The following is a 19,600-nucleotide window of genomic DNA, read 5'->3' as shown; positions in this document are numbered from 1 at the left end:
TAGCCAGATTTTAAAAAAATCAATCAATAAAAAAAAAAATCAATTTCTTTAGCTGTATAACAGCTAAAGAAATGTTACAATTTTGGGTCAGATTCAGGTTGAGTTCAGACTATAAATCTTCTAATGGGATTCTTTCATAGTGGCTTTCTTTTGGTCAGTCTTTCATAATGTCCAGATTTACAGTGGGTGCGGCTAATAGCTGGCCTTTCACCAAATTCTCCCATCTGAGCTTTTTATCTCTCGAGCTCCTCCCATGCATCCGTTAGCTGCTTGGATTATTGCTTTATAACCTAACAATGTGTTAACCTATCCATATCTTTATCTCTTTACACTTGAGCTAAAAATAGAGTGAATAAGAGCACATACTTGTCTGCCAGCCCAAGGCTTTGTCTAGGCCTCTTGGGTCATTATCCTGCTGGAGGTGTCATTTGCAGTTTCTACCAGGTGTCTTTAAAGTGTTCTTAGGTGTTTAACTCCAACCGTCTTCTAACCAGTTCCAGAAGAAATGAATGAATAATGCTGCAGTCGTCCTTACTTTTAAAGGTGCAGATGAAGTGTTCAGGATTAAGTTCCTCAAGTTCTCCACAACCTGCTGCCTGACTTCCTGGGTTTTTGGTTATCATTATGATGTTTTTCTCCAAAGTCAGTTAACGAGCCTCTGAGGTGTTCACCGAAAAGCTGGATACACTCTCTGATTAATTTGGGAAACTGACTTTTTTTAAATTCCATACATTGAGGTTTGAGTTTAAAATGTAACGGTCAAAGTTTACGGGGTAATAATTCTTTTCTGTGAGTCGGTGCCGATTTCTAGGTGAGGAAGGTGGAGACCTTGTGACCCCACACTACCATAACTGTTCTTCATATTATGTCACCTTCGTTGTTACTATGCGTACATAGAATAAAGATAGAAATGCTCCTCCAGTTGCCAGCAGTTTAGTGTTTAGAGGTGATCACTGATCACATTCAACACTGAAAACTAGACAGGGTCATAAATCTGAGCAGTTATTGATATTAGATTTGTTTGTGATCTGTTATTTTTACAGTCAGAAAAATTAGAGCATTGTTGCATTTTTTTTTTTCAATCTTTCTGCAAACAAGTCTGTATAAAGAAATATTTCACCTAATGCTAAATCTTTGAAAACACTTCAAATGTAGATTTTTTTTTTTTTTTTACATTTTTTAAATTTTTTTTTTTTAGATTGTCAAACTGATCATTATGCTACGCTGTAAACAACCATTGTTTGTTAGTCCAGATCAAAGTGAGAAAGGGCAGATAATGAGTTTTATTTTCAGATGATGAAGATGAAATGGTGCATGGAAAGATTAATGCAGTGCCAGCAAGAATATGGGTGAGACAGAGTGAGGTCTGCAGGGAGGAAAGACATTTGAGCACAATGAATCTTTGTTTTCTTTCTCTCTGTCTCTCTCACACGTGCTCAGTTGGGACGTGGGAAGACTCGGTCATTGCACAGGCCTGTACAGACTTTCACACAAACACATGAAAGACGGGGACACAATGTCCAGCAAATTCATAACTGAAGTCTGTCAGAGCAAACACAGCTGTGACAATAAGTGTCACAACAACTTGCGCTGATAAGGGAGTCCACAAACACTTTTATCTTTAAAATAAAATAAAAAAACAGAAAACAGGTTACATTTACAGAAAGACCAAAGATGGAACCCAAAATAATAAAGGATCTCAGCATCTGAAGGTAGAGTTTACGAGATCCTGAGAAAACTTGAGAAGGGGGTGCAGCTTGAGAGACTGAAATTTGAGAGTCATAACATAAACAAGATTCCAATGTGAGTGAGGAGGGGAAAACTGCATGTGAGAAAGTCTGATACAGACCCAGGTGAGAGGATGAATAATAAAATAAAATCTTGGAGGATCCAGCAGCCGCAGTGTCCCCCACACACACTTTAACACACAGCTTAACTTAATGAGGGACACTGCTTAGTGCAAGGTGGGCAACTTTTGTCAATATGTCAATATTTGTAATGGAATTAAGGCTGTCTGAGACAATATCCCATCAACTGGTGTGTATGTGTGTGAGTTTTGTGTTTGAGAAGTAAAAAGACAAACCTGCAACCATCAGCATAAAGCTGCACTGCACCACATCACCTGCTGTACCCTCTACCCATTACTTTATTAGTGCTGCCTTCACTACCTATTGGGGCTCTTCTAAAGTGTTTCTAAAATGAACACTAAACTATCAGAATTTCCACTAATATATGTGGGAATTGTGTATATTTACATTTAATTCACATGGAGTTCAGTTAAATCTTTCCCTCTGACCTTTTTTTAATTTCAACAAAATGAAAGGAGAGGAAAGTGTTTGTTTTTCTTTTTAAAGCCATTTTTGCTCATCTCAGTCCAAGGGCATGTTTAAGACTTTTATTGTCAAACTTTTGTTCTTGTAGAAAATTTTCTAAAAATTATGGTGATCTAACAAGACTAGAGAAAAATTCAAAGGTATTATAAACTGAACCTCACAGATAGTTTTCCTTTATTTTAAATGTCCATGATGCTTAGAGCTCTGCAGATCAACATTGAATCAAGGCTAAATACCACCCAAATTAGTTGTTATGAATCTATTTTACAATTCAGTCGGGATGTCCCCTTCAGGAGTTTTATTTTTTGGTCCTGACATCCACCATCCAAAGTCCTGGTAAAATAAACAATTGCATGTTTCCCTCTTTATTGCACGGTTTACAGTACGGATGGTCCAATATAAATATTTGGACCAATATCTGATATTATTTTTGGTGTTTTGGGCAATCATGATTATTTATCTACGTTATGTATTTCCCTACCTTCTCGACACTGTGAAAAACCAAACTGCCGATGTTGCTTCTTCACTTCAGGTAAACAACCTCCAATCCTGGCCTGCATCACTATCACATGCCCAAACAAATACTGCATGGTCAACACCATCCCCTTGTGAAAAACATACACATCCGATTCAACTTCATCGATTAACAATGATTCCAAAAGACTCAATTTTGGGTTTATACAATTTTATGCATTCCATTTAATATTTTTTATGCTTTTTTTTATTGGCTTTTAGACTGAGATAAAAAAAAAAAAAATCATTAATTGTTAAATAAAATAAAAGGAACCAAATATTGTGTGTACCAGTGCTGCCTTTATTGGTTTGCATTAAAGTCCATGAAGAACCTTACACACTTGCACTCAAAATACAAACAACTTTTATCCCTCTCCAAGTGACTAACTTCCTTAGCTTCATCACGCGACATGAGATTAGCTCAGATCAGTTTTCTCACACGTACAGGAACAATGGAAGCATTTACCAAAACAATGCTGAGGTAGAACTGCAGGAGAACAGAGAGACAGAATAGGATGTTAATGTTAATGGGTGTTAGTGAGGTTTTATGTGATAGGCCACTCTTTGTTAAACCTGGTCTTAATAATTCTGGGGCTATCTTGAAGTCATCTGAATGAACTCATTTGGCTTCAGAAACACATCAGTATGCCTTACAAGAGCTCCAGGACTTTCTATACCTTTTGAAGGGGGGACAAAGGTGGGTAAAACTGAACCACTTGGAAGGAGTTGGCTTGCACTCTGCCAATACAGCAAGAAGTGCCCAAGTAAATATGGGTTTTCTTAATGGGCAGGAGGAGAGTGCACCTGCTGCTCACACGCTCCCACTCCACAGGTGAATGTCAGCACTTTGCAGTGTCGCTGGCAGTTCCTCTGCTTAAGACGTGGCACTAATGCCAATGTGCAGCTGCACATTGTGGCTCATGGTGCCAGAGACACAGACACAGAGATCCAAAGAGACAAAGTTGCTTTGTGTCTGTGCTTCGTTTTCCTGAGGGGAAACTGCAGCTTATTAGATAGGATAATTATAGTCATGTAGCAGAAACGAGGAGATGCAAATAAAAGCGTAATGGAACAGCTGGAATAGAAATAATTTCTTAAGTGGATTGTTGTGATATATGTTTGGTAGCAATCGAATGAAGGCTTGCAGCAGACAGGTGAGGCCTCTATCATTAATCTTCAACCGATCACTGTGTGCTAAGCGGAACTCTTTCAGTCCCTGCTTTTTTTTCCTCTCGTCTTACTGATGCACATTTACGCTCTGAATTCAGCTCACACTGTAGAGTGGATGCGGTACACTGTGCCAAATGTCACAACTTTTCTTTCACACACACACACACACATCAACCCAGCACTTCTTACTTTCTTTAACTTCTTTTTTTGTAATTCTTCCATGACTGCCATACACCTCCAGCAGCTTTCTTGTCCATTTGTCATATGTCCATCCTTCCTCCTTTTCTTCCTTCTGTCTGTGCAGCCCTAAATCAGTGTGAGAGAGGCCCAGACGTTGGCATGGCAGCCTGGCACAAGCACACAAGACTTTCAAGATGCCCCCTGGGGTACCCCTCTGGAGAAATAGGAAACTGTTACTTACTGTAAATCTTATTCATCTCACTTGTTCTTCTTGGCTTTTTCTTTGGGATTTAGTGCCCCCCCCCCTCTTTTGAATAGAACATACAGTTCAGCTTTAGGACCAGTGGAAATAAATATTTCTGAAAATTCAAAAAAACTAAAAGGCCAAGATAAACTCCAATCAGATTTTGGACAGTTCTGTTTTGAATGTGAAAAAGTACACAGCAACCGTTTGTTGGATGTCGGGTTAAAGCTGGTTAGAGCAAGGATGGACTGAATCACAGGATGGTTAATGGACCCATGAGCCAAGTGAGCATAGATACAGCATTTAAATCACAAAATCACTGTAAGATTGCTTCATTAAGTATTATTAAATACCTGAGTTCTTGAGTAGAAAGCATCTGGACCACAGTTGTAAACCAAGACAGAAGGTCCACCTGCTTTTTTTTTTATTTAAGTGATTAGCATTATCATGGCCTTGAAGACCATGATTCTATACAGACTTTTTGTCAAAGTAGAGAGACATGGGCTTCTCCATTTATTACTGTTGCTTTTCATTTCAAATAAATTCTATATCCATATTACAGTGTTTTCCCAGTCAAGTTGACCACCTTTTATGTTTCCTTCTCATCTGTTCCCCTATACAAGGATTTCTAAAAATCTACTTTCTTCCTTCCTCTGCAAACAAATGTGCTGACAGGCTTGCAGTGCCTCTATCTGTTAATGTATGGGTCCATGTTTTTAAAAGGAAGTTCAGATATTGGGACAGAATACCACCTCCTCTGCTCTTTCTCTGCTTTTAGAGCACCACTTTTATTCCCACAGCAGAAATCACACACACATACACTCGATCAGGAAGCTCATTAGGCAAAGCGAGCTGTTCTGCTCTGAAGTCAAGCAGTCATTTAGGCTTTACTAGATGGATTGCAGCCAGCTGTGCACGTGCGTGCTTTCAGATCACTTGTGCTCTTCATGTATATTTTGGACTCTTGTCTGCTCATTTCAGGTCTTGTTTGTAATTTGCTTTGAACCTTGCACAATGCTGTGTAAGATAACTAGAGAAACGAATAGATTTCTGTAAGAACAAAGATGTATCTTTATTCTTTATCTCTTTACTTTTAGATTTACTTAATATTTTGAGGAAGCAAAGAAAAATCAACTAAGATCATTTATTTGCAGTAGTTACACTAATGCATTATAGCCACTTGGAAGACTGGAAAGGTGTGGACACATAACATTCTGGGAGATATTACCCTTAAGAGCCTTAATAAAAGATTTCCAAGGTGATTGCCTGAGAAAGGCACATTTCCCTTCTTTCCTGAAAGTCTTTGCTTTGTATCCACCGGCACATCTTCTTACTTGAACTGAAGGAAGATTACAGCAGTTTTAGCTTGAATTAATTAGCTTTTATTTTATGATATTTTAAATGTCTTCACAGACTGGCAACACAATTACGGTACACATTTTTGAATCTCAGATTGATGAATCAACATCTCTCTCACCATGATTTCTGCTCTGGTTTAGTATGAAAAACAGGGTTCTTATTATTGATGCTGTGTAAAACTTATTTGTGAGTTGTGGAATGTTTTCATTTATTAGTTCTATATATTGTGTTTTATATTCTAAACTTGCCTTTAAATTACTTAGGTCAACTTAATTTGTTTTTAAATATACTCTTTTAAAAAGTAAATGTAAAGTAATGCTGTTTTTTTAAATATTATTTTACCCATACTTGATTATTTGCTCTTTGGTGCTTTTCTGTTTTACAAAAACACAATTACATCATGTTGTGCACTTTTGCTTCAGAGTTTTGTGTAAACAAAGTTGTGGTACTAAAGAATCTTTCCCTTATGTCATTTAATCTTACGGTAATTAGAAACTCATATTCCACCCTACAGACAATCAATTGAAAAGTGAAATTTCTTGGCAAATATTTTCAGACATAACAGCAAACTAAACATGGGGTTTATGCGTTATTTTCTTATCCATGCTTTACATTCAGTTTGAGTTAATATCAGCTTTTTGAAACGTGTTTAACCAAATTTTTAATTGTTTGGAGAAAATCATTGCTGTGCAATACCCCACTTCATTATGTACTGTTCCGAATAGAAACTGGAAAGATCCCCAGTTCCTATTTTGTTGGCACTGGTGGGGTTCATTGACAGTAATTAGAAAGTAAAATGGCTGAGAGAGACGTTGGGAAGACATGTTGTAAAGGTCTCAAGGTCAGAAATCGACCTTGAGATCAAATCCTGACAAATTTTATAAATGGGGGGGTGCTCTCTGTACCTCCACACCAGTGAAGCCCCTTTCTGTTTACCATGTGTCTTCCGTGCTCTCTGTTGCCCACATAATGAGGACACTGAGTGCAGGACAACCCCTTCATCTGGGATCAATTTAGTAAAGCAGGCAGGCTTGGCCATGTGGCCTTTTCTGACTATGCTCAGCATAATGACAGGCTTTCAAGCAGTAATGTCTTTGTTTTGGATGGGTCTGTTTGTTTTCCTCCTCCACTCAGATGCAGATTTCAGAGGGGGTGCATCTCAGAGGGCCTATTTTTGCCCCTCATTTTTGGGTCCTTGGAGTTTCCGTCCCGTTTGAAGTCTACTCATTTAATTAAAACTTAGGGTTGACAATCATGGATGTGGCTGAGAAGGCCATGGAGAATGCCATCTTTGCACGAGCAGCAGTTGGCCTTCGATGCCAGAAACCCCAAATCTGTACCACTGTTTACTATTTCTCCCATATTGGGCTTTTACATGAACTCAGCAAGGTATATGGAGTCCTCATAGCCCGTCAATCTTCTCTATGAAGAGGAACGTGAGAATGAAGATTGAAAACTCTAGGTTTTTTACGTTTGAAATTTGTTGATTTTATTTATTTATTGCCTCGAAGTAAATTTCTCACCACAGTGTAACACATTCTTGATTGTACAGGCTCATTTTTTTTTTTATCCCAAGATAAGCAAAGTGAGCCTCAGAGAAACCCCAAAAATCTCAAAAGCTTCACCACATCAGTTAAATTCACAAGAGTTCAAGTAGAATCAGGCTGAATAATTATGGTTGCTAGGATAAATTCTCTTCTCACCTCATAGAACCGTGGCAGCATGTGTGAGGTTTGTAAAGATTCAGGTGAATAGGACTGGGCAATGAAACAATAACAATAGTTGTCGCGATATAGGTCCATTCTATACAAAGTGCGACCAGTAGACTGTAGTTCATGTCACTGAACTTTGATCCGGATAATTTAGGAAGTGGGCAACATTACAATCACACAGGACCATATGGAAGTACTATTTAGTACAAAGTTTCAATTTAAGTTTCATGGTCTACATATCTGGCCAGTTTAATTGACTCAGCCTGACATCATAAAGTCCTAATGATAATAATCAATGACATAAAGCAGGAACACTGATTCACCAACATTAAACATGTTGTACATGGGTCATAAAGCTCCTGCCTACCACTTAAAAGCAGAAAACAAATTGAACCTTTTGGTTGATTACAATTTGTGTTGCACATACTACTCATTCAAAAGGAGCATGACTCTTTGACTGAAATGACTGGAGATGCACATGGGTTGTGTGAAGTAGGGATCTAATCATATCAAAGGGCAAATGGTTTATGCATGTTCTGGATGGCTGCATAAGGGGCATGGAGAAAAACATGTCAAAATGGGTCAGACTGATAGAAGATGACATAAGTGCATGTTCACACAATAAAATCTGTTGCTCTTCAAAGGCATTGACAGTGTTCAGTCTTATTGAACATATTAAAGCTCTAAATACATGTTCCTCTATGAAATGAGCTTGGGCACTACTTGGGATGTAAAGTACCAGGCAATAACTTTGACCCATTATAATTAGGAACAGAAACCTAGACATGTCTCCTGCATGAAAATATCAGTGTTTCTGTATGGTTGAGCAATATTTGTCTTATAAAGTATCAAGTGTGATCATGCACATTTGACCTCTGATCTTTTGCGTAAAGTCTGTATTTGTGCTGATTTTTGCTGGAACTTCATTGACCTTAGTGACACATGTGGTGAGCCTTTACAAATACCAAGAATACTTGATATGGGCAGGACTTGCTCAAGATGTGCTTGCAGCTGTGGGAAATGGCAGCAGTCAACCTTTCCTCAAATTGGCTGAATTCTCAGTTTGATTTCAGTTTTCAAAAGTACAAATCCAACTAGGTGGTGGTCCATAAGCTGAACTGCCAGTTGATGTTTTCCCAAAATATCCTCCATTCCTTGTTTCCATTGAATTCCATGAATTCTAGGGCTGTTGTAAACAAATATTTTAGTACTTTTTTATCCGACTATCGTAAGAATAAAAAAAAAAGATAATGTAAAACATTGGTAAATCTAACATGACAGCAGTATTACTATCACATATCAACATCAGTCCAAATTTTCACTGTTGAGCTTCCGTAACAGTAACTTTTCTGTAGTTTAGAAAACTGACTCGTAACAATCAGTGAGTCTTGAGAAACGGGACAAAATGGGTTTAAATGTTCCCCCAAATTTTTTAAAAATTATTCCTCAAGCTTATGTATACAAATATGACAAATAACGTTTTGGAAATGTAAAGATGCTAAGGTGTAGGCCCCCAGTTGCAACATGGTTTTTGAAAATTACATTTTTAATGGACCTGACCCAGAACTATGTCATCACCATCTGACAAAAATAATTTTATATTTATTTTAATGACTCTATTACAGTTTTACAGAGAAATGCTTCTCAAGAAACAAAAGAAATATTTAAAACAAAAAACAACATAAAGTCAATCTGACGGCATTGACAGTGCATGACGGAGTTGACACAGAACTGAAGATGGTGACAAACCAGTGAGTAAAATGAAATAAAAAATATTCAGCAAACACCGGGAAAACATACATTGTTGTGCTCACATGGCCCAGGTTAGTTTAGTCAGATATTTGAAAAAAATATATTTTGTGTATATTTTATTCAAATGTTGTGCTTTTTCCATAGGACCTGTTTTGTCCATCTTCTCAAGAATCATAGGGTAAGGGTTAACTTTCTAAGTTAACCTGAAGAAAAGTTATACAAAAATCTGAAATTATATTCAATTCAATAATAAAGAGGCAGGCTTACAAATACGCTTATAAAAAAAAATGTCTATACTGCAGCTTTTCGTTCATGCATTCAGCTTCAGTCAATTAAATAGATGAACTCTCACCTTGCCCAGACATTTATAGCTTTTGTGTTTGTTGGTGACGGGATTTGACACCTTCGCTTGTCACACACAGAAACTGCTACGTGCCGCACGATGTTGACACAGATGTGAAATAAATTCTGCCGTACTGCAGGCATCGTGCCAGCCATTTTAAGGATGCTTATTGGTCCCCTGAAAAACGACAAACACCTACACATTATCATCAATCAACAAAATCCTCCCAGGCCGAACTTGAAAACGGGACGTTATGCTACTAACACTTAGCTTTCGTCAACAACTCAAGTGGAAGTAAGAGCACGGCACAAATACATTTTCCTTGAGGAAATTTAACAATCGAGGTACTCGAATCACTCGAGGAATCGTTTCAGCCCTAATGAATTCCTGTCTTCCTCAACCTGTTGAAATCATTATACTACCATGAACTGTGAGGCTTTATTGTTCTCATATACCCTGAGCAGACATATGCAGGTTTGTGTGAGAGTGTGTCTAAAAATAGAATTGTAATTGTGTATACTGCAGACAGTGTTACAAGGTGCAACAGTTGAGCTCTGTGTGTGTTTGTGTTTATGTGGGTGAATGCACAAATGTGTGTATTCCCTCAAGTTATCCAACCAGTTTATTTTGCCGGGCAATGGAGAATGAATTCAAAGAAGCAAAAGAACTGCTTTTAGGTCCTGTTTTATGCCAGGACCTAAAAGCTAGATGTCCACTAGGTGTGGACATCTAGTGGAGGCCATCTGAGTGTTTAAGAATAAATAGCAGTATATCTATTACTTTGCTGTGCAGTTACAAGAATAATTGTTTGAGTTAAAAAGGGAAGTAATTGTAATCAAAATGCTAATGGAAAAAATCTGCACTTTTTTTAGTGCTAGTTGTATGAAAGCTTATAGTTTATTCAAAGTCCCCTAACCATGAAGCTGCTCCCACCCTTTTTCATTGAGAACTTCTTTCATTGAGAACCACACAACATTTTGCATATAGGCCTATAACATTTTTCTTATTTTATATTTAGATTGAATACTTCTCTGTTTATGTTCAAAGCGTGAGACCCAACTCCTGCTCTAAACCTCTCCTGTCTGCTGTGTTCTTTGGTTTTTCCTAAACTAATATTCTTAACAAATCTTCAAGGAACATCTGTTGAATACTGATGAATTATAAGTTGGTTGTAATGTGAGCAATTTCCAAAAGGTATGAAAACTTTTGCAAGACATTGTTTGATAAAACTTTCTATTTGGCTTTCTTGGCAGTAATGTGAGCCTGTGTGAACTTTTTGAAAAAATTTGGAGCCTTGTTATGGGTGGCCAAGAGGAAAATCAGTTCTCTTGTTCCATTCTAATGACAAAGAATGTTTTGGAGGAATAGTATGTTAAACTGCATTCTTCCTGTTTTTTGTACTGCTGACTTAACACTCTGTATGTGAACATGTAATACTTTTTGTGGTGCCGTCTTTTCTGATAACTTTTCTTATGGCCTGTGTAAATGGCAGAGTGAATGTTGAGGTTTGACTCTGTTGATATTATTGCTTGAATGGCGTATGCACGAAAGGAGCAATCAGTGCTTTCAGCACTGCCCTCTGGCGGTCAGTAGGGATGAAATAGAAATAGGTGTAGTTGTGTATATTGCAGACACTGTTACAAGGTGCAGCTGTTGAGCTCTCTGTGTGTTTCTGTTTATATGGGTGAATGCACAAATTTCTGTATTCCCTCAAGTTATCCAACCAGTTTATTTTGCCGGGCAATGGAAAATGAATTCAAAGAAGCATGAGAACTGCTTTGAGGTCCTGTTTTCTGCCAACATACATTGACATCTAGTGAAGGTCATCTGAGTGTTTAAGAATAAATAGCAATACATCTATTACTTTGCTGTGCAGTTACAAGAATAATTGTGTTTGAGTTAAAAAGGGAAGTAATTGTAATCAAAAGTGCTGATGGAAAAAATCTGCACTTTTTTTTAGTGCCAGTTGTATGAAAGCTAATAGTTTATTCAAAGTCCCCTAACCATGAAGCTGCTCCCACCCTTTTTCATTGAGAACTTCTTTCATTGAGAACCACACAACATTTTGCATGTAGGTGTAGAAACTTTTTATCAATTTTTATTATTTTATATTTAGATTGAATAGTTCTCTGTTTATGTTCAAAGCGTGAGACCCAACTCCTGCTCTAAACCTCTCCTGTCTGCTGTATTCCTTGGTTTTTCCTAAACTAATGTTCTTAACAAATCTTCAAGGAACATCTGTTGAATACTGATGAATTATAAGTTGGTTGTAATGTGAGCAATTTCCATAAGGTATGAAAGCTTTTGCAAGACATTGTTTGATAAAACTTTCTATTTATTGATCTTGGCGGTAATGTGAGCCTGTGTGAACTTTTTGAAAAAATTTGGAGCCTTGTTATGGGTGGCCAAGAGGAAAATCGATTCTCTTGTTCCATTCTAATGACAAAGAATGTTTTGGAGGAATAGTATGTAAAACTGTGTTCTTCCTGTTTCTTGTACTGCTGACTCAACACTCTGTATGTGAACATGTCATACTTTTTGTGGTGAGATATTTTCTGATAATTTTTCTTTTTGCCAGTGTAAATTGCAGAGTACATGTTTAGGTTTGCCCTGTATGAAGTCTGTAAGATGGTGCTGAATTTTATGATTCAAGTAGAAATGAACACAAAGTGAAGGAAGCACACAGTAAAAGTAATATATGTGTTTTAAAGGAAGAGCTTGGTAAAATCGACTCTAAAGATGTAATACTTTTAAAGAATTAAACATTTATTCTAGTGTTATATGATGGCTACAAGCTCCTGACTGTGAGAATTTTACCATCAATACTCTATCACGTCACACATCATATTGTGGGTCCTCTCCACACTTGAGCGAAAAACTGATTAATACCAAAGATGGTTCCAGTAATAGACTAGGTCGCTAAAATTTGGAGTTTCTGCATCCTGGACTTTAAACTGATGGATATGTCCATTCATCTCAGGGCAAACTGTGTCACTTTTCTCCCCTGTAGATGTATGGGCGTTACACCCAGGAACTTGGGGCGTACGCCAAAGAGGAGGCAGCCCGGCTGAGGGAGAGCGGGCAGAGGCGCAGCCGGACCCGGGACCTGCTGGAGTATGACAAGGGACGCTGCGCCAAGTGCCGCAGTAAGTACAAGCAAGCTACTCCTATTAGTCAGAATGTGAAGCTGCAGAAGTAATCTTTAAATTCAAAGTAAGTGTCGTAGCTTTTATCTACAAACTTATTTTTTTCCCTTTTGGTTTAAATGCAGTTTGGATTGATTCTTATCAGGGTCTTCACATCTGCACCTGTAGGACGTAGCTGCTCTGACTATCATGTTTCTGAGTGTTCGATAATCAGGTCTGCTGTGCAAAAGTGAGTGGCCTTCATAAGTGAGTGACCTGAAAAAGGTCATTTAACATCATACTTAAGAGGAGCTGTCAGTCCAGTGATTGGATCACTCTTAATAAGATTCAGACCTCTGACTGCAATAATGTCATTAAGGATTTGTTATGAAGGCCTTTTAATTTCAACTTGGCGCCTCTTTTTAATTAGTTATTGTCTCCCAGTACAATATCACAATATATTAATTATCTTTTTAAATAATTTATTTAAAAAATCTGAGTCAAAAGTGGGTGTAAACACAGATTAGAGCATAGATCTGACACTATGTAGGCCTAATCAACCATTGTGATGATTTCTCATCACTGCCTGATTGTTTTCATTACTTTAGTGACAGAAATACAATGCTGGAACCTCTTTTTTTGGGTCTGAACTGGATGTGGTTCTCAATGCTCAATTGCTAAGGAAGCTCAAGCTGTCCTGGACAACAAATCAGAAAGCTATAAATTAAGCAGCATCAGACAATCATCATAACAAGAATTTCTTCTTCATAGTCTGTCAGCATTACGTCAATGTTCAGAGCCCTGCAGTGAACAGGGGATCCACGTGAACCGTCCTTCACCTTCCTCTGGTTTGTTAGTAGTAAAAACAAGGGTGTGTGTGTGTGAGCAAGTGTGTGTGACTGAGTTATAAAATGAAGTGAGATAAAGCAGAACACACAACAGGAAAATATGGGCCATTTACTGGAGTTGGAGGAATTCTTTGAGATTCATGTGGCAGATGAGAAAAGGCTTCTGATTTCACCTTACTCGATAACTCTGGAGTGTTCCTCACCAGTATGTCTAACTTTTAAGACGAAATACACACTGTCCAAATAGCCCTATAAGATGTAAAATCTGGAATATTTTTCTTCTGTTATGAAACAATTTATTGAACCCCAAAAATTTAACCCTTCAGCATTGTCAAGATGTTATTGAGTTTAGAGCTAATATCAATTGTCAATGTTAAGTTTTTAAAACTTGACACTTTTAAAAACAGTATAAAACTGCACGAAAGTGTTGTACAAAGATAATAACACAATAGAATAAACTGACGAAAGCGAAAATATAACTAAAACATAACAACCGAAAAGTTAGCAATAAAAGTCAAGTTTCAATTAGATGCTAAGAATAAAAGTTTTAAGAAGCGTTTTAAAATGACCCAGACTTTACTCAGCTCTGATCTGGAATAGGAGCAACAACGGAGAAAGCCTGATTGCATTTGTGTCAACTGTGTTGCTCTTTAACTGACCTCACCTCGTTTTGCTCATTTCTGTTCTAAATAAGAAACCCCAGAGTTTGCCAATATATACAACTCATCAGCCTGGTGTCACTTCTCATTCTGTGACAGCAGGGAGCCCTCTAGTGTCGCCAAAGCATAACTACAGGCAGCTTGAACACCGTTTTTCCTGGCAGCTGATGAATCAGTCTTCCATTACTCCACCAGCTCTTGTACTCTTCAGATGGATCAGAACACCTGTAGAGGGGCCAGTGATTCAATTGATTAGCTCAGCAGGTTGTTGCAATTATGAGAGAAGTTGTTTGGACAGCAGTTCAGCCTTATGCTCACTTGTAGGAAAAAAGGCAGATATGAACACACAGTTCTACATTCTGTAGAGGATGAAAGTACTTGGGAATCTGACACATTCAGATACTTTGTCCTTTTATGTGGCCCATATTTATCTATATTTTATCCATAACACACACTCGCATTTGCACGCAGTCTTGCTCATTTGTTGCAGTGTAATGATGCTGAATGCTGCAGCCAACGGCATTACCAGCTTATCATGAGCCATCTCTGTCCCCAAGGAGGTTGTCATCTTTTCAGCTGTCTTCAGTGTATGAGAGAGAGACAGAAAGAGAGACTGGGGCTGTACAAGCTGTACCAGCCCCACTCCAGATATTCTTCTCCGTAAAACAGCGGAGCAGCTTGAGCAACAGGTATCATGTCTGTAGTTATTGCCAGCAGTGTCGCAGATTGTCGATGAGTCGCAGCTGACTCGTGGCGGTTCAGACGACTATTGTCTGTTCATATGTAAACACGATCAGGTTGGATTTTGTTAATTTGAAGAAATAAATAAGAATATTCTGATTACTAGCAGTTGCTAATCAAAGAACTTGGCCTTTCAAGTGTTAAAGCAACAAGTCAAGAGTTTTCAGTGAAATTAGTCAATAGCTTTATAATATTGCTTGTCAATAAATCATCATACCTTGGTTAGTTTTTCTATTTAGTTTATTTTCCTAATTCCCTACTTTGGAGTTTAATTCCAAATTCCCAAATTTATTCTCTGCACAGAACACTTTTTATCCTTTACTAGCTGAAAATTGCAGAAATGACTGCCATAGAGTCTTTGTACGCTTTCACATGTGCTTATGTCCAAGTTTTGTATTTGGCCCATTTTATTTTCAAAATAAAATAGACTTTTGTTTTTTCATTTGCTTCAACTTGTGTTGTGCATTTTTATTTTTTGTTTGCAAACCCCTCCGCCCCCTAAAAAAACATTCTCACATGTCCAAGCCATCAAATGAGGCACATGGTAATTGATCAGGAAACATATTCTGTTTTTTGCTTTCTTTTTTTTTTTTTTTTTGTCTGTCTTTATTTCTGGATGCAACAACAATCACACCACTGAACTGCACCAGTAAATGAGCATAATGATGACTTATGGTTAATGATTTTGAATCTATCTGAGCATAACACACAAAAAAAATCTTAAACACAAAGTCCAACCTTAGTTTTGATTTATTTGGTTTCACTCTGTAATCTCAATTTCCTTGAGTTGCTGTATCTGTTGTCTTGAACCTGTAAAACCAAATGGCCCAAATTTCACCTGCAAATCCTTCAAGTTCTTCATTTAAAGTCCGGCTTTCCTTGCCCCACTGGTTGCACCCCACATCTTTCATTCCCTTACAAGATTGGGTTCAATCTTGCATCAGCAACTGTGGCTTCACCTTTGACCTTTACAAGGCTACAGAAAAGCTGAATTGGTCTTTTTTTTTTTCAGAAAACTGTTCATTTGTTCAAGACCAAGCAAGCAGAAAGCTGTGAGCTTGTTAAGATTAACAAGCTGCACAGCTGCAACTCTAGATTAAAAAAATATCCAGTAATATATCTGTTCTCTTCTCACATGAGTGTTGTGCAATTGGGTTTCAATTTCATAATACAATTTTTTTTTATTATTTGCTAGAATCCAATTTGATTCTTATTGAGTCAATAATGTATAATGTTATAGTGACTTGTGAGGAGGATTTATTGTTATATCCCTCATTTTACCACTTTCATTCTACATAGCACTCTTGCGTCTCTTGTAGCTATCTCAGGTTTTATAACATGTTTTCAAGCTTTGCAACAAGCTGGAACAGAAACATTCATTCAGTTTGACTTGCAGACCACAGTTATTCACAACAAATCTTCTTGAGGCAGAGAGAAAACGGATAGAATTTTCATCATCTATTGTTTTTATTGCAAGTAAAGTTTATATTAAACAAAAACTAATTCAAGTTTTTATTCACGTCTTCCTAAATAAACCCAATTCAAGAAACAGAGTGTAATGAAGTAAAGTGAATCTGTAAAAATCCTGATTAGACCGATGCATTTTAATTCATTGATCTTAATTTATTTTCTTCTCCCTCTTTTCTATTTGACAGTCAGGAATTATATAAAGACTAATGAAAGATCAATCAATTAAGATCAATGAATTAAGACTGAATGCGGTCTTTACTGTAGTCCTTTATTTTTAGTGTACATGGGATGAAGTGTCATGATGGAGACGAGACCCTGAGCAGAACCAGACAAAGGAAGGGTAACCATCTGCCTCCATCAGCTGGGGGTTAAAGGACACACACTCTGTTAAATAAAGGCATTCATACATGCTGTTCAGTAAATAGTCCTATGAATGTTGATCAAGTTTTTATATTCTCTGATTGAACTTTGTAAAACATAAATATATATATTTTTTTGTTATTCTTCCATAGTGAAAAATGTTCAGATATATTCTTTAAAGGGGGCATAATATGTAAAACTTCTGGAAGCAGTGCAAGCATAAATCCCAAACTGTTTTCTGTCAATAATTTAATGTTTTTTGGTGTCTGGAGACACAATCGGAGTGGAGCTGGTCAGCAGGTTTTACACGCTGACCTGCTGGAAAAGACAAGAGTTGTTCACATCCAGGAAGGGTTGCTGCTCCTTGATGGTTGTGCAGGAGTTTCGCAAGGGTCAGAGATGTACCATTTGTTTTTAAAATAACAATAAATAAATTCACAAATATTGAGATTGGGGTTGCAGCCAGCAGCAGTTTATTTGCATAAGTGACAATAAGCCCTAAATCAGCTCATTCCGAAAGGAACTTAAAATATATTATTATCAATATTTTTTGTGTAGGTCATAGATGATAGTTCCTCTTTTCATGTTATTTTATGGCTCTAGATATAAATACAGATTGATCTTTTCTGCAAAACCTAATTGTTTTCTGGTTAATTCAAAGCACAAATAATGAAGCATTTCTTTGTGCTGTTAAATGGAAGTTTTCCCTTAAAACAGTCTGGCCTCATTAAACCCGACAGTAACTCTGAGCTGCAAAGCTGAATGATTTTCATCCCCCTCAATGCCTCCATTTGGAGAGCATAAATAGAAAAACAAGTGCCGCAGGAGTGAGCATATGGTATTTTCACCAACTGTTGGCTGTTCAACCAGCCGGTGCAGTCTGTGGGGAAAGGCTTGTTGCTGTGTGTGCATTGGTCAGCAGGGGGCGGCGTTGAACTTTACAGTGCTGCATTGTGACGGAGGCAGCAGTTGGAGGCAGCAGTTGGAGGAGCTCTGGCAGAGATGAAACGTGGACTTCATGGAGGAAGTGGGATCCTGGCAGGGCTTCTCTTCCTCTGCGGATGAGTTTTTTATTTGTGTGTGTCTGAGTATAATCTCTGGGCATTCAGGAGCATCCTGTCAGCTTTCCTGTTCACACTACATCAATGGATCCTTCACAAAAATTGTATATGAATTTAGATATTATTCTACATTTTGTGAAGAGATTAATCTTAAAGGGATAGCAGTATTTATCTGAGAAAATCTTTCAGTTTGAAAATCAGATGTGACTTTTTGTACTTTTGTTCTAAAGGTGGAAGGCATGAAATTCTGAAGATGCCAGGAAAAAATAGATCCATACACAAAAGGTATAATCATTGCTAGTGTGCAGCCGTAGAATGTAACTCACCGCGACGCCACAATTGAAATCCCAGGTAAGCTTTCTTTAGTGAGAGGGTTATACTTGCCAAGACAAATCCACATCAGTTTCAGTTTGTTTTCTTTCTTTTATATATATATATATATATATATATATATATATATATATATATATATATATATATATATATATATATTTGTTTTTCTTGTAAAAGACAAGACGCAATTTAAAATCAGTTAAGGTCCTGAGGTTTTAAGGCATGATGATCTTTAACAAAAACATGGATTCAAGGTATAACTGTGCTAAATTAAACCTTGAACAAAAACGTGCCACATGATCTAAGAGAATTTAAAGCAGAAAACCAACTATTCTTTCTGTTGCTTAAATAACATTGTTTTTCAGTAACCTTAATGTTACTCACAGAACAGTGGTTCCCGTACTTCTGCTTCTGACCCACAAAGTAGCTGTAAGCAAAGACACAAGATAAATAATTTTAGTGTGTTAAATAGCTGTAAAAAATTGACTGGGGCAATTGGGTAAAACTGATGAAAGGATACATTTTTTGACAATAAAACCATTTGAAAATAGTAAAGGTTGTCAATTAAAATGAAGATTAACGAGAATAACAAATGTTTGCAATACTTCAAAGTTGTTTTGATATATAATACAATCCATCATAGAGTCAGTTCAGCTGTTAAAATATCTCTTCTCCTGAGAGGGAATCCTGCAACACAAAATCTGAATGAAATGTCTGCTTGTGTGCATCTCCTGTACCAGTGCACTCTAAACCTTTCCCAATTACATTACATGGTGCTGCAAACAGCATTTTAACTCTGACTTTCAACAAATATAATCTTCCGATGGTGTAATGAGAGGTTAGACCATCCATCCCAACAGCCGTCACCAGAGAGACTCACTGGGTCGCCAAAGTCATTGAGTTTCTAAAGCCACTGGGAGCTGTTTTATAGAATAATGCTGCACCCTGGTCGAATTCCTCACAGTCTGTCGAAACACTCTGAAAAATGCAGGATTTGAGGGTGAATAATGAGGGAGAGCAGGATAAGATGGAGCATGCAGAACTGAGGAAGGGTGGTGAATGGATTCTTCCTTTAACTTAATAATAAAGTGGTGAAGGAATAATTGATCTCAAGTTTAGTCAGGTTAATTTAGATTTTAGAGCAACTTCTGGAAATATTTTTTGTATCATGATTTTGAGCTCAAACTGCAGTATTACCCAGTCCAACAGTTGGCAGGAGTTACAGTGAAAACAAATGAATGCCTTGATGAAGTGCAGTTTGGGCCACAGATCAGGGGGACTGCAGTTTTCCAATGTGATCCTGAGGTTACTGTAAATCACTTACCTCATTGCTGTTGATGGGCTTTACTGCAGCTTCTACCATAAACAGTGGAGTTTTATTAATGCCATGATTAATT

General features: G+C 37.4%; 1 protein-coding gene across 2 annotated transcripts in view; it reads left to right on the top strand.

Moving 5' to 3' along the window:
• LOC122832652 (chloride channel protein 2-like) overlaps positions 1-19,600 on the top strand; it is a 90,510-nt gene that overhangs the window by 22,912 nt on the left and 47,998 nt on the right. For both annotated transcript variants that reach the window (XM_044119622.1, XM_044119621.1), the window contains exon 2: positions 12,617-12,752. In XM_044119622.1, the coding sequence (XP_043975557.1) occupies positions 12,617-12,752 (136 nt within the window). The remainder of the gene's footprint in view (positions 1-12,616; positions 12,753-19,600) is intronic.

This window comes from Gambusia affinis, linkage group LG06 (assembly GCF_019740435.1).
Source record: "Gambusia affinis linkage group LG06, SWU_Gaff_1.0, whole genome shotgun sequence".
NCBI lineage: Eukaryota > Metazoa > Chordata > Actinopteri > Cyprinodontiformes > Poeciliidae > Gambusia > Gambusia affinis.
This window is presented reverse-complemented; position numbering and strand designations above follow the sequence as displayed.